Source organism: Stenella coeruleoalba (assembly GCF_951394435.1).
Source record: "Stenella coeruleoalba genome assembly, chromosome: 5".
In the NCBI taxonomy this organism is placed as follows: domain Eukaryota; kingdom Metazoa; phylum Chordata; class Mammalia; order Artiodactyla; family Delphinidae; genus Stenella; species Stenella coeruleoalba.
In genome coordinates this window covers 144,293,248-144,316,703 of record NC_137150.1, presented here as the reverse complement: position 1 = coordinate 144,316,703, position 23,456 = coordinate 144,293,248, and the positions used below count along the sequence as shown (strand labels likewise).

The 23,456-nt window shown below is 47.4% G+C and overlaps 1 protein-coding gene across 1 annotated transcript in view; it reads right to left on the bottom strand.

Annotated features, from left to right (window-relative positions):
• Positions 1 to 22,964, bottom strand: part of LOC307187415 (pericentrin-like) — a 43,821-nt gene extending 20,857 nt beyond the window's left edge. The window contains exons 1-7 of the mRNA XM_079923452.1: positions 22,495 to 22,964; positions 20,271 to 20,441; positions 12,003 to 12,884; positions 11,233 to 11,418; positions 5,106 to 5,822; positions 4,122 to 4,218; positions 1,376 to 1,527 (exon numbers count right to left, since the gene is read on the bottom strand). Coding sequence (XP_079779578.1) covers positions 1,376 to 1,527; positions 4,122 to 4,218; positions 5,106 to 5,822; positions 11,233 to 11,418; positions 12,003 to 12,884; positions 20,271 to 20,441; positions 22,495 to 22,551 — 2,262 coding nt within the window. The 5' untranslated portion in view covers positions 22,552 to 22,964. The remainder of the gene's footprint in view (positions 1 to 1,375; positions 1,528 to 4,121; positions 4,219 to 5,105; positions 5,823 to 11,232; positions 11,419 to 12,002; positions 12,885 to 20,270; positions 20,442 to 22,494) is intronic.
• Between the last annotated feature and the right edge of the window lie 492 nt (positions 22,965 to 23,456).

The following is a 23,456-nucleotide window of genomic DNA, read 5'->3' as shown; positions in this document are numbered from 1 at the left end:
TTACTTTACAAGCGGCCGTCTTTAACGCTCTGTAGCAATTTCACTTTAAAAACAATGTATGTGATACAGAACGGACACAAATCACAGCCCCGGGAAGGAGGGGTGGGGAGGCTGTATAGTGGACCGGGCCGCAGGCCGTAAACACCTTCTCCTGGGTCATATAAGGACAAAAAAAGGTGTTCTGAAAAACACCTCTGGAAAAGAACAGCTGTGACGAGCGAGGTCCTCCGCCCTCGCCAACCGGGCGCACGGCAGCCAGGAGGACAGACGTGGAACGGCCCCCGGGCCACGGGCACAGTCAGGCCGTGAGATCCCGGAGCCTCTGCCCTGAGGACCCCGGAGTCACAGGGGGCCTCGGCCTGCAGTCTCACAGCCGCACGTGAACCAGTCGCCCCTCGCGGGGCCCGTCTGCCCAGCTGACACGCGCTTCCCGGCGTGACGGCCCTTCACCAGCGTGGCCGGCCTCAGGGCGGCCAGAGCCGCGACCACACGAGGCTCCTGAGACTCGGCCCCGCGGCGAGTGGCCCCCGCGCCCCACTGAGGATGGTGCAGCAGAGGGGCCGGCAGGGACACACAAGCTGGCCGACTGACCCAACAGGCTGCTGCGGGGTGGCCGCTCCTGACTTTCTCTCCTGCTGCCACAGCACGTCCGGAAAAGGCTCCAGGGCCTCTGCTAGGTCTCTTTCTTTCTTTGCTTTTTTAATAACTAAGGATCAAGTATTAAACCTCAAAGCCTAAGCATGAAACATTGTCATTAACAACCAAACGTTTTCCTTAAAAATTAGGAATTCTAGTATTTATGTCATATAAAAAATTGAGGAATGCACAAAAAGAAAAACAGCTAGAAGATACGGCTCCATTTCAATTCTTAAAGGAATAAGACCAGTTTCATTTCAAATACAATTTCAGAGAAGATTTTACTTAACATCAAAATCATTTCCTTTGGGAACACTTACTATCTGAATTAGAGAACCCTCAAAGCATCCTGGGAAAGCTTCCAAAGCCAAACAAGCAAAAACCACAACTGCTTCCCAAAACAGGGTCACGAGGTCTGGCACCTGAACGACACTCAGGAAGACCAATCCAGTTTCGCCTTGCGACTCGGGACAGCGCCACGCGTGCAGGCCCTCTGGGCGCTGTGCTGTGACAGGCGCTGCGGGAGGAGCCGCCCCCGGCCACAGCGCCCGCGGCCCCCGAGCGTGGCCAGGCCCCACCTGGGACACCGTCCCTGCGGTCCTGCCACAGCGGCGCATCTCCCCCCTTTGAGCCGCTACACAAGGCACAAACTCGTAGCAGGGCTGAGGCCAGCGCAGCTGCTGACGGGCCAGAGGGGAGGCCCCTCGAGCCCCCTCCCCTGCTCCCCACCGGCTAGTACCTTCACTTGCTTCGGATGGACTTCCTTCTGCTTCCTGAGGCCCAGCGGCCGTCGGAACCCCCGGGGGGTGAGAGGCGCTGCGGGACCAGCAGTGGGTGCTCCCGGTCTTCCCGAGTCTCGGCTTAGTGCCTTTCCAAACCCCGCGCCATCACCTAGAAACACACCGCAGAGTCAGGGCCTAGACCCGCGACTCTGGTGGCGATCCTCGGGGACGGCCCCGAAGCACCGGGAGAGCCACGGCCAGGCCCTCTCACCAAGGAAACATCGATGGACGCCCCCAGACAGTAAAAATGTTTCATAAAAACGTAAGCTGAGAGCTACACACGTTAAGTAAGAAAACGTACATTTTGCACGTTTAGCATGTTAATGTCCGTGATTTGAACATAAACCCTCCTGGCAGCTCAGCTCATTTTCACAGATGAGATACATGTTTCCTCACCCCCCACAGACGGGGCAAATTGGCAACTGTGCCGAGCGCCTCGGAGGACGGACGAGAGGGGCAGCGGGACACGAGGAGGGGGCTGAGTGGGAGGACAGGCCCGAATCACCTGGCCGTGGGGCGGGGGCGCCTGATCTGGGGGTGGGTGCAGAAAAGCCCGGACCGGGCAGCCTGGCTGGGGAGCCCTCAACAGAGTCTCAAATTCGAGACTCCAGGAGCCTCTGTCTGATGGGAGGGGCCTCAAAATAGAACTCCTAACCTCTCGGAAGCATGCAGCTCCCTGAGCTGTTCCTGAGCCTTGAACTGTGGCCAGTCCAGGAAGGCTAGGAAGCACACACTCTGGAAAACGGAAGGAGGCACACGGTGGGAAAGCAGAGCCCACCATCCCCACCAGCACACAGCTCGGGGAGGGCAGGTGGGTCTCGTGGAGCCATCGGCAAGGCCCCTCTGAGCACAGAGCTGCCATCCAGTGAGCCGTTCACGGCTGCCCGCTCAGAAGCCTACCTTCTCAAACGTGCCGGGGGCATTCAAACACAAAAGACAGAGAAACAGAGACTCAGAGAAAGTGTGGAAGAAACAGAGTAAAGGCAGCAAACAGAAGAAAACATCAGAAAAATCAGAGCATCCCCAGAGAAATAAGAAGGGGAGTATCGTTCGGGAAACAAGGGTTAGGGTTAGGAAAGAGGACTAGTCAGAAACTAAAACAGCAAAAATAAAAAGAGTCAATACAAAGCTTAAGAAGTAAAGCTCTGAAAAATCCCTTAGAAATGAGAACAAGAATACAAACATGGAAAATGAGAAAAAATTAGTACAAGAGGTCCAATATGTGATCAATAAGAATTAACAAGACAGACGAGACAAAACTGTGGGGGAAATGACCAAAGGACGAAGCAGAGTTCTCAGGGTGGGAGGACGTGCTCCAGGGGACCATGCGCTGCTCTCATGACACCCGGGTCCAGGACGGCGGGCTCCATGCTCTGAAGGAACCCAACTCCCCACCCAGGGTCAAGCCCAAGTCCAAGATGCCGACATCAGGAAGATGTCAATGTTCACACACAAAGTACCCGGCACACGCTTTGCCTCCAGAAACTTGTAGGGGGGTCCAACCCGGAAAGCAAGGACCACGTCCAAGATGCAGGGAAGGCCGTCATGGGCAGCGCATTCCTGCACTCAAACACGCATCCTCGAAGTGCAGACACTCGGCAGTGATGGGGCAGAAAGGGCAGGTGGGGCCATTTTAGGGAGACGGGAAGGGAGGTGTGTGGCGTGTGCTGCATAAATAATAAATACTAGAGCAAATTTCTGAAAGTTGAACATGATATCCTCAGGAAACGGAGACTCCAGGCAGGGAAACTGGACGAGAGGCTGCTCCTGGGACGCACCTCACAGAACTGCTCAAATTGTTACATCACGTGGCTACTGCTGGGAAGAAGTGAGAGCACCAGCTGAAAAGCTGTTGGCCCCATTCCGCAAATGCCAACATGGCCAGTGAACTGGACTTCACGCTGCCTTGTCCTCAAAAGCACCCAATGAGCCAATGGTGACTTTTTTCAAAAGTCAAAACACCTTGAGGTGACTGACTTGTAAAAATCTAACAATTATAAAAGAAAGTATAAGGTTAGAAAGTCACGGTGTGACAGCCATCAGTGACAAGGATCCAGGCAAGACCACCAAGAACCATCAATGGAGGCCAAGTGGGTCCGAGCTTGAGGACAGAACGTCCCAGGGTCTCGAAAACCTACCCAGGACATCGGCCATTCAGAAGGAACAGGATGAAACCTGGCAACACAACTGCGGAGTCTAAACTGACCCACATGAAGAGCACGGCACCGCCAGGGCGCTCACGGAGTCCCACGAGATGCAAACATGCCGACCGCCGCGAACATACCAGCCCTCGTGGGGTCCAGGCCCGAGCACTGCGCCAGGCACCTGGCCTGCTCTCAGCAGCCTCCAGCCCGCAAAGGACACCTGGATGCACGGTGGCAGCCACTGCTTGTTTCTGTAGAGAGCGCTAACGGGACAAAATCTCAGTGAAGTATGCGGACGCGATGCTGCCCTGGGTCAGGGCGGATGTCCTGGCGTGGACTGGACGCCATGAAATACACAGGGACCTTCTCAGGAGTCAAACGACATCAGGCCCTCAAGTAACAGAGCAAAAACCCAGAGGGAGACAGACACAGAGAGAGAGAGAGGCAGAGTGTGCACACGCAACATTGCAAGTTAACACGGGACGTGCGAGGGGGGCACAGGGACTCTGCACCATTCTATACTCTGAAGCTGTAAAAATAAAGTTTGTGACTGACTCACTTTTTCCATCGCTTTTTCCTTCTAACCCAAGAGGAGGTGATCTTGACTTTTCTTGAGAATCAAGAGACGTTATGATAAAATCTTCAACATCTTTCTCCTGTTCAAATAGGCAGATGTTTAAATGGTCATAAAATGATAACGTGTTATATCATGGAACTGAACTTGCCAGATGGAAAACTTGCTAAGTCCTGAATTTATCATCTTCCCACACAGAACTCAAAGTGTTCACAGCTTGTGGACACGAGGCCATACGCTCATAATAATTTAATCAAGTTCACCCACAGTTCTCTAGGAATAGTTGACAAAGTCCCTGGCAAATATTTCAGATTTTCAAAATTCTGCACGATGTAGTAGCATATGGATATGAAATGGAAGCATATGGATATGAAGTGGTCGTATATGGATACCTTAAATTACACATATCCCGTAATTTATTTTTCATTTTATCTAAGATACACAAAATCTCAAAGTTATGTTAGATAAAATATAATCTAACCCAAAAATAATATATTGAAGTGTTCTTGAAATTAATAACATTATATGTAGAACCTGTTAAACATGATATAGAACTGAAAATAAAACTAAAGAACATCTTCCAGACAAAGAGCCCATAGGCAGACCACACATGAAGACAGGTTTATGATCATACTTCCCAGAGCCAGTGTGAGTTAGCAAAGTGAGGCCTGCGGTGAATTTCTGAGTAAGAGTAATGCATTTCATGTATTTTTAAAAACAACCAAAGTGCTGTGAATGTTCCTGTGACAGTAGACTTGGGTCCATCCTGCAGAACGCTGACTGTCCCTACACTTGCTGACCAGGGGACTGCTCACACAGGCCTGGCCAACAGGCCACAACAGGAGGTGAGCCAACAACGACTGCAGCTGTGACCCTGCCGTCCACGTAGACACAACCCAGTGGGAACACACTGGGGCCTTGGGCATCCCATGGACCCAAACCAGGACAGCACCCAGGGAGACCACTTACCACAGGCACCCGCTGAGCATGGTGGTCGGTGGAGGGGGCCCCGTCTGCAGCTAACGGAGACCCCGCCCACTTAGGGGCCGTTCCTGCCACTGACTCGCCCGGGTAACAAAGCAGCCCCAACTGGTCAGCCTGGAGCAGCTGGGTGCTCGTCCCGTCCCACAGGGAGGTGTCCAGACTGCACTGGCTCAGGGCATCCAAGCAGGGTGTGAGGGGCAGGCTGGGGGGGCGCTCAGAGATTGAGTCCTTCCTGACGACCTCAGGCGAGCTCCAGGAGGACAGGTCCATCGTCCTGAGCACTTTCTTCAAGGGCTTGGTCCCCTGGGTGTGGGAGAGGTCACGGGAACACCCGTACAAGCTCCCCTGTGAGCAGAGTGACCTGTCTTGCAAAGCAACCTGCTCTCCTGTGGAAGTATCTGGCACCTCGTTTTGTATCAACGAATCTTGATTTCCAATAATGTCAACTAGATCCCATGTGACATTAAAGGCATCAACAGGAGATGATCTGTCAGTTTCTTCACTGTTACTGGAACTATCACTCGCATTATTTTCTAAAACATGTGGAGATTCCAATGCCTGTTGATATTTCAAGTCCTCTGTCCTGACGTTTTGGAAGCTCATGCAATGTACCAGATGGTTCAGTTTTTCTTGAAGTTGTTTCACCTGATCTATGAGATCAACTTTCCGCAGCTGACAATCTTCCAGTAGTTTTTCCTTACCCTACAGGTAAAAAAGAACATGCATACAGTAAAATAAGTGAATTACATGTTGTCACGTTTGTTATTTATGAGCCAATTTCAGAGACTGTCTGAACAATTAAGGATGAGATTCCATGATGAGCCCTTTGTCCCTCTAGACTCTTAAGATTTCAAGTTTTTTAAAATCCTATGAAAGACAGACTCAAGGCTTGAAGCTCATTGCCTAAAAGGCAACTGCTGGAGAGGCTCCTGGAAGGATGGCAGAGCCGGCAGCACCGGGAACCCCTCTCCCGCCTGGGCAACTACTGCACTGGCAGAACGTGCCCAATGTAACTATTCTGGAAGTCTGCAGTCTGCTGAAGGCTTGCAACTTCCAGGGGAAGGTTTGGAGGGTTAAACTGCTCTCAGCTCTTAGCACAGGAACAGCTACCCATCCCCCACCCCAGGACCCAGGAGGCAGCTGTGCGTGTGTCCCTGGAGCATCTTGCAGGACGTAGGGTGGGCAAAAAGGACCCTGTCCTCCAAAAACTGGGAATCGGCTCTGAACGCTGCTTCTGCTCACAGAGGAGCAGGCAGAGAGGCAGGAGGCCACGGCTGTTGCACCTGCCCCCAACTGTTCCAGCCCCTGCCCTTCTGGCTGAAGTGACTTCCAGGGGATTGAAAGGACTGGTGCCCCTTTTTCCCCACCACTGCATTTTTCTCTTTTTCCCTTTGGGGAAAAATTTAAAACTAGGACATTCAAAATCAACTGCATATACAGAGGAAATTCTAAAGTGAATGCGTGTGCCTGGGTAAAGGCACAGGCTCAGAAAGGATCTGAGAACTTAAGTTTACATCTCAAGCTGATCCTTAGCACAAAGACATCAACCAAAAAAAAAAAAACACAGTAACAACAACAACAAAAAAGTAAATACTGAGAAAGAGGGAGAGTCTGATTTCTAGATTTATCCCATTAATAGATTAAAAATATTCAGTGTTCAACAACAACAACAAAAATCAAAAACAGGGACGTATGGCCTAGGCATAGGAAATAAGTGAGTCAACAGAAACCATCCCTGAAAAAGACCTGATGATGGATCTACTAGACAAAGACTTTAACACAGCCTTCTTAAAGATGCTCACAGAACTAAGGAAAATGTGAAGTAAAAAAAAAAAAAAAGCATGAACAAAATAGAAATATCAATAAAGAAAAAGAAATGAAATTCTGCAGTTAAAAAGTATAACTGAAATTAAAAACTCACTAAAGGGATTCAAAGGTAGATATGAGAAGGCAGAAGAAAGATTCAGTGGATGCGAAGACAGAACAATGGAAATTATCAAGTCTGGGGAAAAGAAAAAAAAAGATTGAGGAAAGTAAGTGGAGCCTCAGGTAACTATGGGACACCACCGAACAAACCAACATACACATAATGGGAGTCCCAAAAGAAGGGAGAGAGAAGGAAGCAAAGAGAATATATGAGGACATAATGAATGAAAACTTTCCAAACTTGATGAAAGATATGAACATAAATACCCAGGAAACTCGACAAACTCCAAGTAAGATGAACTCAAATAGACCCACACCAAAGACATATAATAATCAAACTTACACAAAGCCAAAGACAATGAGAAAATCTTGAAAACAGCAAGAGAGAAGTGACTTGTCACATACAAAGGATCCTCGATAAGCTTATCAACAGATTTCTCCACCAGAAACTTTGGAGGCCAGAGAACAGTAGGTCAATACAGTCAAAGTGCTAAAAGAAAAAGAACTGTCAGCTAAGAACCCTAAGTACAGCAAAGCTCCATCAACAGTAGGTTAGAAATTAAGACGTTCCCAGATAAACAGAAGCTGAGGGATCTTGTTAGCACTAAAACCCGCCCTGTAAAAAACGTTCAGGAGAGTCCGGCAGGGGAAATGAAAGAACCCTAGACAGTAACTCAAAGCTGTATGGAGAGATAAAGACCTTAATAAAGGTAAAAACATGGGCAGTTATAAAAGCTAACGTTATTGTAACAATGGTCTATAACTATGCTTTTTGTTTTCATCATGAACTAAAAGACTAATATACATATTCCTAAGTTATTGGTCTAAAAGTATTACTGTAACTTTAGATTCTAACTCCACGTGTTGTTTTCTACATAATTTAAAAGATTAATGCACTTAAAGGGATTATTAGTTTATGTTTAAAGGCACATAAGTATAAAGATGGCTATTTGTTACATCAAAAACCAAAAGGAGTGGGGATGGAGCTACAAAGGAACACTTTTATGTGTTCTTAAACTTAAGCTGGTATAAATTCAAGTCAGAGTGCTTTATGTTAGGATGCTAAACGTGAAAATAACAAAAGAATATACACAAAGAGAAGTGAGAAAGGAATTTAACCATTTCACCATTTTAAAAAATCAATTAAACACAAGAGAAGAGGGGCTTTCCTGGTGGCGCAGCGGTTGAGAATCCGCATGCCAATGCAGGGGACACGGGTTCAAGCCCTGGTCCGGGAAGATCCCACATGCCGCAGAGCAACTAAGCCCATGCACCACAACTACTGAGCCTCCGCTCTAGAGCCCGTGAGCCACAACTACTGAGCCCACATGCTACAACTGCTGAAGCCCATGTACCTAGAGCCCGTGCTCCACAACAAGAGAAGCCACCGCAGTGAGAAGCCCGCACACCGCAACGAAGCATAGCCCCCACTCGCCGCAACTAGAGAAGGCCCGCGCCCATCAACAGAGACCCAACTCAGCCAAAAAAAAAGACACTATCCACAGAGTAAAAATGCAACCCACAAAATGGGAAAAAATATTTGCCAATCATACACCTAATAAGGGATTAATATACCCAGAAATATATAAAGAACTTGTAAAACTCAGTCAAAAAAACATACAACCTGATTCAAAATTTGCCAAAGGACTTGAACAGACATCTCTCCAAAGAACATATACTTGAAAAGATATCCACTATCACTAGTCATTTGAGAAATGCAAATCAAAACTACAATTAGATACACCTCACACCCATTAGGATGACTACTATCAAAAACAAACAAACCAGAAAGTAACAAATATTGGTGAGGATGTGGAGAACTTGGAACTCTTGTACACTTTTGATGGGAATGTAAACAGGTACAGCCACTGTGGAAAACACTACAGCAGTTCCTCAAAAAATGAGAAGTAGAATTACCATATGATCCAGCCACTGTAGTTCTGGGTACATACCTAGAAGAACTGAAAGCAGGGTCCCAAAGAGATATTTGCACATCCATGTTCATAACAGCACTATTCACAACAGTTAAAACGTGGAAGCAGGACTTCCCTGGTGGCGCACTGGTTAAGAATCCGCCTGCCAATTCAGCGGGCACAGGTTCAAGCCCTGTTCTGGGAAGATCCCACATGCTGTGGAGCAACTAAGCCCATGCATCACAACTCCTGAGACCGCATGCAACAACTACTGAAGCCCGCGCGCCCTAGAGCCCGTGCTCTGCAACAAGAGAAACCACCGCAATGAGAAGCCCGCACACGGCAACGACGAGTAGCCCCCGCTCGCCGCAACTAGAGAAAGCCTGCATGCAGCAACAAAGACCCAACGCAGCTGAAAAAATAAATAAATAAATAAATTTGTTTATTTATTAAAAAAAAAGTGGAAGCAAACCAAGTGTCCATCGACAGATGAGTGGATAAGCATACTGTGGTGTATACATACAATGGAATATTATTCAGCCTTAAAAAGGAAGGAAATTCTGATACCTGCTATGACATAGACGAACCTTGATGACATTACATTATGCTGAGTGACATAAGTCAAACACAAAAAAACAAATACTGTGAGATGCCACTTATGTAAACACTTAGTGTATCTCAAAAATCATACGGAAACAGAAAGCATAACGGTGGTTGCCAGGGCCTGGGGGAAGGAGGAAATGGGAGTCATTGTTTAAATGAGTAGTTTCAGTTTTACAAGATGAAAAGAGCTATGGAGATGCATGGTCACACATTATAAACGTATTTAATACGATTGAACTATACGTTTAAAAATGATTAAGATGTAAATTGTACATGTATTTTGCCACACACGACACAAAAAGAGGCAACTGTTATAACCTATTTCTGTGGCAATTTATTGAGGATGTAAGTTTCTTGTTTTTGGGTTTTTTTAAGGAAAAAGGCCTGGAAGGTTCTATATGCAAACACTGGAAAACACAAAATTGTAATTTATGGAATGAATTTGGAATTTCCTTGTCAGCGTGTAACTCCTAAAAATTTGGCGACCAGCTCAGGATATCCCAGGGCCGAGCTCTCTTTTAAGAATTTAAAGAAATGCTCTTATCATAAGGATGCTGAGACAAGTTTGCTACACAGAGTAGGTGAAGGTTCTCTCCAAACAATGTATTTCCTGAGGGCATCTGATAAACACATGACATCAGATGCAGGCTTCCTCTATCAAAACTGCAGACCCAGGGCTTCCCTGGTGGCGTAGTGGTTGAGAGTCTGCCTGCGGATGCAGGGGACGCGGGTTCGTGCCCCGGTCCGGGAAGATCCCACATGCCGCGGAGTGGCTGGGCCCATGAGCCATGGCCGCTGAGCCTGCGCGTCCGGAGCCTGTGCTCCGCAACGGTAGAGGCCACAACAGTGAGAGGCCCGCGTACCAAAAAAAAAAGAAAAAAGAAAAAAACCCTGCAGACCCAGGCCCAGAGCCCTGTGTGCTGTGGGATTCAGAATCTTCCAATTTCCAACACGGTGCACGTGGCCCGTGGCACATCCCAGGAGCGCCCCCAGGAGATGAGGGGCTGGAACACCCAGCGAAGTGTGCAGCGTCCACACCAGCAGGGTGACTGGCTCACGAGAGCCCGCATCTGAGCAGGCTGCAGAACCAAACCCACTTTTGGTTCTCAAACATCTCAGCTCTGCAACAATTTGATGCTGCCGACCTGCACCCTCCCCACCCTGGAAAAGAAAAGGCAGCCTTCTTGTAGCTTCTGTCCTGGTGATCAGAATTTAAAACTGTTGAGTCGTAGATTACTCTGCTCTTCTTTGCTGGGAGGACAAGTGAAAACATGTAGGGAAAACGCCTGAGGTTCAAGCAATAAACGTGAAGCCTTTGCAAGTGATGAGGCTGTGGAGGCAGCACAGCTGTGGGCAACTGTCCTCACACGGAAAATCCAGACACAAGCCCTGAAGCCCAGTTAAATCCTACTGGTATCAACTATGAGGAAAAAGGAACTGACTGCTCACTTTTCACAGCTGATTAGACCGTGGGAAATGCGCGTTTAAACCAAACACGTGGGAAATCTCAAAACGGATCTGACCAGCACTGCCAGAGCGGCGGGCCTGGAGAAGGCGCCCCTGGCTGCGGTCCTCGTAACCTGCCGTCGCAGCAAAGACGCTGAGGGGGTGTCTACCCGCGACCAGCTGCCGTGTCCTGTGCCCCCGCAACCCCCGACATGCCCAGGCACCTTCGCTGTTCCCGACACTCCGCTCTCTGCAGGCAGGCACATTTCCTTTTTCACTAACAGCAGCTCAGACTCCAGTTGCCGCTGGCAGACCGCGAGCACCGACATCACGCTGTCCTGCTGGCTGAGACCTGCGCGGGTCAACGTCGGCAGGGCTTTGGCCAGCTGCGGGTCCTCCTTAATAGGGCTCTGTGACGAGCAGAGAAAACAAGGACAATGCTTATGAGCACACAGCCGAAGGCATCGCGAAGTCAGAAGTGCAGTGACGCTACCTCAGAGTCCCAGGAGCTCTGCAGCCGGAGCACCAGCCAGCAGGCCCCGAGGGAGAGCCCACAGCTCAGGGCCAGAATCACACACATGCATGGAGCAGGAGACCAGCGGTGCGCACAGCAGGTCAGCAGGTGCTGGAGCTGGGCAAGCCGCGAAGACGGCCCCCAGCAGACACGGAACACAGCACAGCTGCCCCCCAGCTCCCCACCCGCACCCCCAGATCCCAGACACACGCCAGCTCCCCACCCGCATCCCCAGCTCCCCAGACACACCCCAGATCCCCACCTGCACCCCCAGCTCCCAGACACATGCCAGCTCCCCACCTGCACCCCCAGCTCCCCGGACACACCCTGACCCTCCACCTGCACCCCCAGCTCCCCAGACACACCCCAGGTCCCCACGTGCACCCCCAGATCCCCAGACACACCCCGGCTCCCCACGTGCACACAGCTCTCTGCACAAAGAGGCTGCACCACCTGTGGCCTGATGAAGAAGGAGCCCACCTGTGGGTTACCGCCATGGCCGTGGGGGGCCTCAGCCAGCCACCTGCCATACACATCCTGTTCCACCTCTTCGTGGCAGGAGGCCTCTTCTCCCCAGGATGCCCACCCTCCGGAACTGCCTGCCACTTGGGCCCCGTGCGCCTGCCGCTCGTCCGGCTCCCTCTGGCACCTCAGGAAGCGCTGGTTGAGCGCCTGCAGCCGGCAGCTGAGGCGGACGCACTGCGCCCGGAGCCGCTGCAGCTCGGGGGGCTCCCCAGAGGCCGCCAGGAGCTGCTGCTCTAGGGCGCAGCGGAAGCGGGCCACGGCCGCCAGGATGGCCTCCAGCTCGGCAGAGTGGGCTGACTTCTGCCGGTGCAGAGCGTCGATTTCTAACTCTCTCTCTGCGATCTTTGCTTCCTTGGCTCGCAGGGCAGCTTCGAACTCGCGGATCTGGGAGGCCAGGGCCTGGACCTCGGCCTCCCTGAGGGCGGCGCCGGGCCCCGACGCGGCCAGCTGCCGCACGGCCACCTCCTCTGCGGCCTGCAGGCGCTGCTGGAGGGCCTCGAGGGCCTGGCCGTGCCCGCGCTCCTGCTCGGCCAGCAGCCGGCTCAGGGCCTCCTTGGCCTCGAGGGCGGCACGCAGCTCGCCCTCCAGCTCCGCGCAGGCCTTGGTTCCTTCAGCCGGGAGGCCCAGCAGCTCGCTCTGCAGGCTGGCGGCTCTGCCATCACCGGCCTGGGGCGCTGCGGGTCCCCCGAGTGGGAGCTCCCTCTGCAGTTTCTCGATGACCTCATGGAGCTGTTCAATCTCCTGTGCTTTATCCTTCTGTAACCTCTCTTGGTTCTCTCGCAAATTCTCAATAATGGATTTCAGCTCCTCAATTTCAGAACTTCTGTTATACAAAACCTGAAGAAAAAGCACATTTCAGAGGCAAATGACATACATCAACTTCAGAAGTTCCCCTTTCCACTTACAGCTGGGCCTGAACCCGTTCTTACAGAAGTGGAGACGTCGCATCTTAAGAGTAGCTGTGGAAGTAACTAACATCATCACCAAATGACACCAAGATCTGAAGAACACCCAGAACACCCAGCTGCTTCAAGCATGTCACAATGGTCAACATTCGCATCTGCAGTTGCTGCTTTGCTGCTCGTTCAAACGCTTCATTAAGGCCACACCCGTCGCTGTGACAGACCCCAACCCTCGGCTGCCAGGGTTCAGGGGAAACTCTAACTTGGCCACGTCTCAGTCGATGACACTACACATGAATGTTTTCACCACCTTCTAAATGTCTATTTTCTTAACATTTAAACCACTTTGATTTGTTTGATTTTCCTAAAGGGGTATTTAGATTTTAGGTGTCATTCTAACACCAGAACAGGAGTAAAAGTGAGAAGATCGGCTGAGGGAGCTTGCAGTCATGAAGAACATGAATGAGCCAGGGCACACAGCAGGCTGTCCACGCTGGGCACCGCGGGCATGCGGGGACTCAACACAGCGGGCATCAAGCGATGCTTCTACTTGTGCTGTTTAATCTAATTCTCAACAATTTTAAGATAAGAAACGTTATTGTTCCTACTTAAAAGATGAGACAGTTGAAATCTAGATATGAAATATCTTGCCAAGACCACAAAGACAGGAAATGGAAAATCAGAATTGAAATCTGTGCCATTATGGCTCCAAATGACATTCTCTTAAGACTACATCCATAGTAGTGACCAAAAAATTGAAAAGTTCTAACCAATCTGTGTTCTAGTTAACAATTTTCAAGCAATTGATTATAGTAACGTCTTATACGTCCTAAAAATTAAGAGTTTCATACAATTCTTGGTTTCACCAGTACTACTTAACCATTACTTCAAACACAAATCCAAACCTGGCCCATAGTGAAAACAAAAATAAGAAAACTGATGTTTGGTTTTGGTTTGGATGGCGTAAGCTGTACGTCACACTCACACTTAGCACATCTGACGCCACTGTATGTAGTTGGCAAAAGAAAAGTTCTCAGTGTGAGGCAAGACCCTCTACCCAGCCCCACGCTGTGTGCTGCACAGACCCACGTCTCCCCACCCACAGACGACTGAAGGGAGTCGGGGGGGTAACTCTGTCTGCATGCGTTTGGCCTGATGCACTCAGCGCACTCAGCACACTGAGATGAAAACGTGTGCACAACAAAAGCGCCAAAGCCACAACACCAGCATCACACTTTACCAAAGCTAGCACGTGGAAGTGGTATTAAAAGGTAAGGCACTAAAATCTAAAGTAAGTCCTCTAAGATGCAGTGCAGTTGGAGCAAGTGAGGAAGCAGAGGCGCAGCGATGCTCACAAAGCCCAGAGAGGGAAGAACAGAACTGCAGTTGCAGAAGACAGAAAAAGGGCCAGAACACATGTGTCGCATCTCCCTGAGTGCGGGAGGAGTGGTGCCTCTGACATGCGACAGTGCACAGTGCCACGCACCCCAGGCAGCTAAGAGTGAGGCTCAGAGGGTGCTTCTCTCTCAGCCAGCGGATTCTGTGGGCATCTGGAGAGTCAGCACGAGCACGGCGTCACAGAGGGCCCACGGAGCTCCACAATGGGCACGCAGACCGACTCCGTGAAACCCAGAGGTACATCCCACCTGCCTACAGGCCCAGGACGTCATGCTGGGGATTCTGATGCAGCAAAGGCTACCAGATGGGGGAGTTTCCATCTTTCAGGCTGTGCCATCAGGCAGTGCAGCCAGATGAGGCCGAGAAGAGGGAACTGGCAGCCAGGGCTGCCAGGGCTCTGGAGAGAAAAAGACAACAGACGGAGAAGCAGGGAAGGGAAACCAAACTTCATGCGATCTCTACAGGCAAGACAGAGTGCAAACTTCAAGTCCGACCAACATGACTACCACTAAAAGAAAAATCTCACTGTTTTGGGAAGCAAGAGTTTCCACAACATTATTTGCAGAATATCAAGGATGCCAATCAAAATTATTTAAAAAAAAATCAGCATCACGTGGCCTACTCTGACACAAAAAGACAACCAGTGACAACTAAAACTGAGATGACAAAAATGCTGGAAGAAGCAAATAAGGATGTTATAACTGTGTTCGAGCACATAAAGGTAAGCATGTTCATGATAAACAAAAAGATAGGAAATTTAGAAAATCACTCCAATGGGCTTGAGAAAATCCTGAACATGACGGAGTTCCAACTCTGAAGAGTCACAGACATTATCCCACCAGAGGAAAAGAATTATAAAAACTGCACACAGCTTCCAACACCCACAGGACGATGTAAAAGGTACGGCGTATTTGTAACTGGAGCTCTAGAAGAGAATGATGCAAAAAATACCTCAATAAATAATGGCCCAAAACTTCCCAATGCGAAATATTAATTTGAACAATCCCGTAAGTATTGAGGAAATTGAATCTGTAATTTAAACACAAAGAGAGAACTTGCCAGGCCCAGATGGTGTTACTCAACAATTAACACATTATTGACAGGAGACATGTTAATACGTCTTTTGTTACCCGAGTGTTATTGACTGGAGATGTATCAGTACGTTTTTAGAGAGTGAGACAACTAACATCACTGCGCAAAGATGTTCAAGCTTAAACTGGACCAAGGGTTCATCACGCAACTTGCGACTGTCATTATCATTCACATTTTTCTCTGTGAGGTTTTTGTTCCAACATTGTGTATATTATAAATGTAAAATTTTCAAAAATGACGCCTCGTGAAATTTTGAGTGAAGAAGAATTTTTCAGTGAATTTTTGCAGATACTTTCTCCGATTGTCCAAGCAACATATATACTAGTGTCTCAGAAAATGATAATTCTTCAGAATATAGTTCTGATTCAGATGATGTGAATATTAGATCAACAAAAAGACAGAAAACCTTAGTGATTAATTCCAATACGGAAAATGAAAATGAAACTCATGGTGCTGGAGAATGCTCCTTTGCTTCTACAGTAGAACAGACTGAAGACAACATTTCACAAAAATTAGGAGATTTTACAGGTGCATTAGGTGTAACCATTGTAATAACCTGCAAAGTGTTACTGAAATAACAGAATTATTTCAGGCTGGCCAAAATAAAAATCACCGGACACAGGTGTTAGTTTCTGCAAAAATCCCCCCATCAGTAATGAGTTAAATAATAAATAGCACCAATACTGAACAATCTTTTACAGAAAACAGAAGAGGGAACAATTCATTCAGTGAGGCCAATATTACCCTGATACCAAAACCAGACAGGTATCACAAGAAAACTACAGACCAATATCCATGATGAATATATAAATTCTTAATAAAACACTAGTAAAGGGGCTTCCCTGGTGGCGCAGTGGTTGAGAGTCCGCCTGCCGATGCAGGGGACACGGGTTCATGCCCCGGTCCGGGAAGATCCCACATGTCACGGAGCGGCTGGGCCCGTGAGCCATGGCCACTGAGCCTGCGCGTCCGGAGCCTGTGCTCAGCAACGGGAGAGGCCACAACAGTGAGAGGCCCGCGTACCGCAAACAAACAAACAAACAAACAAAACACTAGTAAATAGAATTCAGCAGATATAAAAGAACCATACACCATGACCAAGTGGAGTTTATTCCAGGGATTCAGGGCTGGTTCAATATTTGAAAATTCATCAATATAATCTACCATATTAGAATTTAATGTGAAATAAAACACACCACATTTTAAATTAAATGAACATATCATTTAAGATAGCACAACAAAAAATAAAGTACCTAGATATAAATCTAACAAAATATATACAGGATATATAAATTGAAAACCACATATCACTGAAAGAAATCCAAGAAGACAAATAAATGGAGACTTACACCATGTTCATGGTTTGGAAGACTCAAAATTGTTAAGATGTTAAGTTTCTCCAGATCAATCTGTAGATTCAATGCAATCCCAATCAAAATACCAGCAAAACATTTTTGCAGGTATCACTTTGTTGCTTCTACAATTACATGGAAAGTTAAAGGAAGCAGAATTGCCAAAACAAATTTGTAAACAGAAAAAGTTGGATGACTTACATTACCTGGTTTCAAGACTTACTGTAAAAGTATAGAAATAGAAACAGTGTGATATTAGTAAAGAAAGAGAAACCTAGATCGATATAACTGAACAGAGTTCAGATATCTAAATAAATATGGTTAACTGATTTTTGTGAACGGTGTAAAGGCAATTAAACGGAAAAAAGATTAGCATTTGAACAGAGCTGGAAAAATTAGACATCCATGTGCCCAAATATAAAGTATACCATAGATTTGAATACAAAGCAAAACTATGAAATTTCTAAGTGAAAACATAAGAGAATACTTTTGTCGTCTTGGGTTAGGAGAAGAGCTCTTAGATACAACTCCAAAAGCATAACCCATTTAAAATTTAATAAATTGAACTTCATCAAAACTAAAAAGGTCTTGATCTGTAGAACACACTATTGAAGAGTGAAGAGACAAACCACAGAGTGGGTTAAATATCTGCAGATCATATATCAAAAAAGTATTCAGAAGATATAAAGAATTCCCAAAACTGAACAATAAGAAAATGAACCCAACTTTTAAAAAATTAGCAAAAGAATCACAAGTCCAGTAACGGACAGCTTCACAGGGGAACTATACCAAACATGTAAGGAAGTGCTAATCCCTATCCTTTTCAAACAATTCCAAAACACTGAAGAGGAGGGAACACTCCCAAACTTATTCTCTGAGGTCATCAGTACCCTGATACCAAAACCAAAAAAAGACACTACCAAAGAAGACAGTTACGGCAGTATCTCTAATGAATATAGATGTAAAAATCCTCAATAAAATATTAGCAAACCAATCCAACGATACATTAAGAAATCACACACAATGATCAAGTGAGATTTATTCCAGGGATGCAAGGAGGATTCAATATCTGTAAATCAACCAATAGGATACACCACATTCCCAAAAGGAAGGATAAAAACACACAATCGTCTCAATAGATGCAGTAAAAGCATGTGCCACAATTCAACACCCATTCATGATAAAAACTCTCATCAAAGTCAGTAAAGAGGAAATAGATCTCAATACAATAAAGGCCATTTATGACAAATCCACAGCTAACATCATATTATTGGCGAAAAGTTGAAAGCCTTCCCTCTAAAATCAGGAAAAAGACAAGAATACCTACTCTTGCTACTTCTATTTATCATAGTATTAGAAATCCTAGCCACAGCAATCAGACAAGGAAAAGAAATAAAAGGCATCCAAATCGGAAGGGAAAAACTAAAACTATCACTATTTGCAGATGATGTTAATACTTTATATAGAAAACCCCAAAGTTTCCAACCAAAAACTATTAGAACTAAACTGAAATCAGAAAAGTTTAAGGATACAAGATTAATATACAGAAATCTGTTGCTTTTTCTATACATTAATAATGAAGTACCAGAAGAGAAAGAAAACATCAAAAAGAATAAAATACTAGGAATAAACTTATCTGAGGAGGTGAAAGACCTCTACTCTGAAAACTATAAAACACTGATGAAGGAAACTGAAGATAATACAAAGAAATGGAAAGATATTCCACGTTCAGAGATTGGAAGAATACTGTTAAAATGTCTATCGTACCTAAAGCGATCTACAGATTTAATGCACTCCCTATGAAAATACCCACGACAGGTTTCACAGAACCAGAACAAATAATCCTCAAATGTATATGGCACCACAGAAAACACCAAATTGCCAAAGAAAATTTGAGAAAAAGAACAAAGCTGGAGGTAGCATGCTCCCTAACTTCAGACTACACTATGAAGCTACAGTAATCAAAACAGCATGGTATTGGCACAAAAACAGATACACAGATCAATGGACCAGAATACAGAGCCCAGAAATAAACCCACATCCTTATGGTCAATTAATCAACAACAAAGGAGGCAAGAATATACAATGGTGAAAAGACAGCCTCTTTAATAAGTGGTGCTGAGAAAACGGGACAGCTACATGTAAAAGAATGAAATTAGAACATTCTCTAATACTATATACAAAAATAAATTCAAAATGGATTAAAGACCTAAGTGCACAGGACTTCCCTGGTGCTGCAGTGGTTAAGAATCCACCTGCCAATGCAGGGGACACGGGCTCAATCCCTGGTCCGGAAAGATCTCACATGCCACGCAGCAACAAAGCCCATGCGCTACAACTACTGAGCCTGCACTCTAGAGCCCGTGAGCCACAACTACTGAAGCCCGCGTGCCTAGAGCCTGCACACCTCAACTACTGAGCCCATGCACTTCAAATACTGAAGCCCACGTGCTCTAGGGCCCACATGCTGCAGCTGCTGAGCCCGTGTGCTGTAACTACTGAAGCCCACGCACTGCAACAAGAGAAGTCACTGCAATAAGAAGCCTGCGCATGGCAACAAAGAGTAGCCCCCACTTGCTGCAACTAGAGAAAGCCTGTGCACAGCAACGAAACCAAACAGCCAAAAATTAAAAAAATAAAATAAAAAATAAAAATAAGTTAAAAAAAAATATATATATAGCTCCATAAAAACTGTAAAAAAAAAAAAAAAAAGGAAAAAGACCTAAATGCAAGACCGGAAACCATAAAACTGCTAAGGAAAACCAGGCAGAACACTCTTTGACATAAATTATAGCAATGTTTTCTTGGTGCTGTCTCCTGAAGCACAGGAAACAAAAGCAAGAATAAACAAGTGGGACCTGGATGAACTTAAAAGCTTCTGCACAGCAAAGGCAGCCATCGACAAGATGAAAAGACAGCCTACTGCATGGCCGAAAACATTTACAAATATTAGGACCAATAAAGGGGTAACATCCAACATATATAAACCGTTCATACAACTCAACATCAAAAACACAAACACCGGGCTTCCCTGGTGGCGCAGTGGTTGAGAGTCCGCCTGCCGATGCAGGGGACACGGGTTCGTGCCCCGGTCCGGGAGGATCCCACATGCCGCAGAGCGGCTGGGCCCGTGAGCCATGGCCGCTGAGCCTGCGTGTCCGGAGCCTGTGCTCCGCCACGGGAGAGGCCACAACAGTGAGAGGCCCGCGTACCGCAAAAAAAAAAAAAAAAAAGATCTAATATTCTAATCGATTTAATAATTATTAAAATCACTTTGAAAGATTTAAAGTACGTGCCAGAAAAACTTACTGTCCTATAATCCACATAGAAATGTTAAAATTACAAAGCGTACACAGTAGTGACAAGCCCACAAACTGTATCGCTTGGATGTCCTGTCCTCTACACAGAAGCGCAGGGGAGGCCACCAGCAGACACGGAGCAGTGAGGGGACACTCCCACAAGGCCCGCCCCACACGCACCTCGTCCTCATGCTGCAGCAGCGTCCTGTGCACCGCCTCCAGCTGGACTTCTGCATCGTCAGGACGGTTGCCCGCAGGTGACCCCAGGCATTTGCCCTCATCCAGTTTAGACTGCAGTGTGGACACCAGGAGCAAGTTACTCATCTGCTGTTCCTGTAATGCCTCTTTGTCCTATTTAAGAAAAAAAGATTTATTTTAGGCAAGTGTTTCAGGAAATTGGGGGCCTCAAACTGCAGCTTGTTATTAAAGTGTAGGTCATCCTCAGCCCTTCTGGAGCACACCTGTGCACACCTGCACATGCCAGACACACCATCCACAGACCCAGCCATGCTCCAGAGCAGATGCCTGCCTAGTGGAGGGTGCAGCCCAAATAGAGCCGCCACGTGCGCCCGAGATTCCACTGCAAGGAACTTATCCCAGTCATTATTCAACAAGGTACCAAAAGGGTCTCCAGACTGTCAGCAAATTGTTTTAACTGGGAAGAACCTGACAAAGCACAGGTCAATGGCTGACAACACATCCACGCAATGAGTGTTAGCAGCCCAGTAAAAAGTTTTCAGGGAACATTTACTATGGATGGAATGGTCACAGCACATTAAGTGGGGAAGAAATAGGCATCCAAAATTGTACACATGGTCCAACTTTGTAGAGGAAAAAAAAGGCATTTTCTACAGCCTGGTGCCTAGTAAGCTCGGTAGCTGTTGGCTGGAGGAGGGAGCCGCCCAGAACTGTCCCCAAGCAAGGGGGGACAGAGCGAGCCGCTGGCTGACTCAGGAGCCACGGGGCCTGTGCTGGACGTCCTTCCCACACAGCACATCCTCAAGAAGGGGCCTGGGCTTCACCTAGTGGTTCTCATCAGCATTTTCAAACCAAACACACCTGATAAAACTCTCCTCCTTGAGCCAGGGTTTTCTTAGGGCCAAAACGATTCCAAAATAAAATTTCTTATTGAGTCTCAGACTTCCAAGTAACCTTTAAACCCCCAGTGACACGAGATACAAGAAACTTGGATTCCTTCAGGCTAAATGCTCAAAGGAGGGGCAGCGCTGACTGGAAAGGCCCTCCTACGCCACGGCCCTGCCCCACTCCCAATCAGGGGACCTGCCCACACGCAGCTTTCCCACCTCATCTTAAACTCTTAGACACAAGAACGTGCACATCCCTGAGGCGTAATTCCAAACTACAACTAGAAGAACTATCACCAGAGGTGTTTTCACTGAGGAGCTGACATAAATTCCTTACTCAAAAATTAAAATAATTATAACTAGGCTCTATGTAAAGTATTTAATAAAATAAGCTTTCTAAACCTAAAATCTTGAAGATTTACTTAATTACTAGCGATAAACTCAAGAGTACTTGAGAGACAAAGGAGTGCTATAAAACTGGTATGAAATGTTATTACACTAAATGCGACACTGTGATGTGCAATGAGAAACACGCACCTGGTCTCTGTCCGATGCCTGGCACAGAGCGCCTGACACCTTGGTGCTCCCGGAGCGATGAGAGTGATGAAGGTGCCCTACATTCCCAACAAGCCCCTCCAGCCACATCTGAGTCTGTGTCACAGAGGTGACTTTGGGGAAGCCCCAGGCCACCGGGGCTGTTTGCCAGGGGAACTGACCATGGGATTAAAGGGTCAGAACTTTCAGTCCCAGCCCTGGCCTCCAGGGAGGGGAGAGGGGCTGAAGGGTGAACCCATCACCAATGGCCAATCGTGGCTGCATGATGAAGCCTCCACAAAACCCAAAAGGATGGGTTTCCAGGAGCTTCTGGGTCAGTGCGCCCTCCCCACCTGCCCTCTGCACCCTCCATCTGGCTGTTCCCCAATTGCATCCTTTTATGATAAACTGGCAACCCAGTAAGTAAAGTGTTTTGAGTTCTGTGAGCCACTCTAGCAAATTCGTTGAAACCCAGGAGGGGGTCGTGGGATCCTCAACTTATAAAAGTTGGACCCGAGGTGGGCATCTGGGTGCGGGGACAGTCCTGTGGGACTGAGCCCTTAAGCTGCGGGGTCTGACGCCATCTCCAGGTAGACGGTGTCAGAGTTGAGCTAAGTCGCAGGACACCCAGCTGGGGTCGCCGGGGACTGGGGAGACCCCCACACGCTTGGTGACCCTGTGTCCACAGTGGAGCAGTCAGAGCTGGGGGTCTGCGGTGAAAAGGAAGCCCCGCCACGGCAGCTTCCCCCCGGCCGCCCCCCTCCGCCCTGGGACCGCACGCTCGCCTGCTCCAGGTCCCTCGCAGCTTTCCGCTGTCTCTCCAGTTCTCCCTGGAGCTGCATCAGTTTTCTCGTGGTGCTGGCGTTCGTCTCCTGCAGACGTTTTATCTCCTCTTCCTGGATTAATACTTGTCTATCTGCCAACTCTTTCTTTATAATCAGTTCATTAAGTCCATCTGATTTTTCTCTCAATTTTTCTTCTAACAATTCAATCTAAAAACCACAGAAAATGCTTCAGAAACAATAGTTTAAAAAAAAATCCCACCTTGCAAAGTAAGGAGAGTACAACAACACAACTGTAAGAAAACTGATCCTCTGCATGGTTTTCTAGACCCACGCTGCACAGTGAAGCCTGGTGGAAGAATAAGACAGAATTCTCTCTGTAAAATGATACACAAAAAATAACATAGAATTTGTTAGTAAAATAAAATAAATTGTGGGAGGAAGGAATGGAAAGCCACTGAGCAGTAAAAAAAAAAAAAAGAACCAAGCACAGATAGATACAGCACCGCCTGGGTCAGGGTCGAGAAGCAGGCTGAGTGCAAAGGTTACACCTATGGTCCATTTGCACAACAGCCTGGAAATTACAAAGCTGTGGAGAGAGCGAGGATTAGCGGGTGGGAGGGAGTGGGCGTCTCCTGTCTGCATGTCCACACCCTGGCTGGGGCCTCCTGCAGGACATCACCATGGGGGGAACTGGTCTTATTTCCTCTAACTACAAGTGAATCCACAATCATCTCAAAGTAATTTTAATTTTTTAAAAGAATAAGCAAATCAACTCCAGCGACCTCAGACAGGAAGAAGCAGACAGATCCGACCCCAAGCAGAAGGAAGCAAGAAAAACAAACCAGAGACAGGGCCCCGTGCACCAACCCCTCCCTGTCTGGTCATGCAGAGAACAGGCGAGGGGCGGCAGCACCGAGGGAGCAAACAGACGACACACAGACACAGACAAGCACGGAGCACTC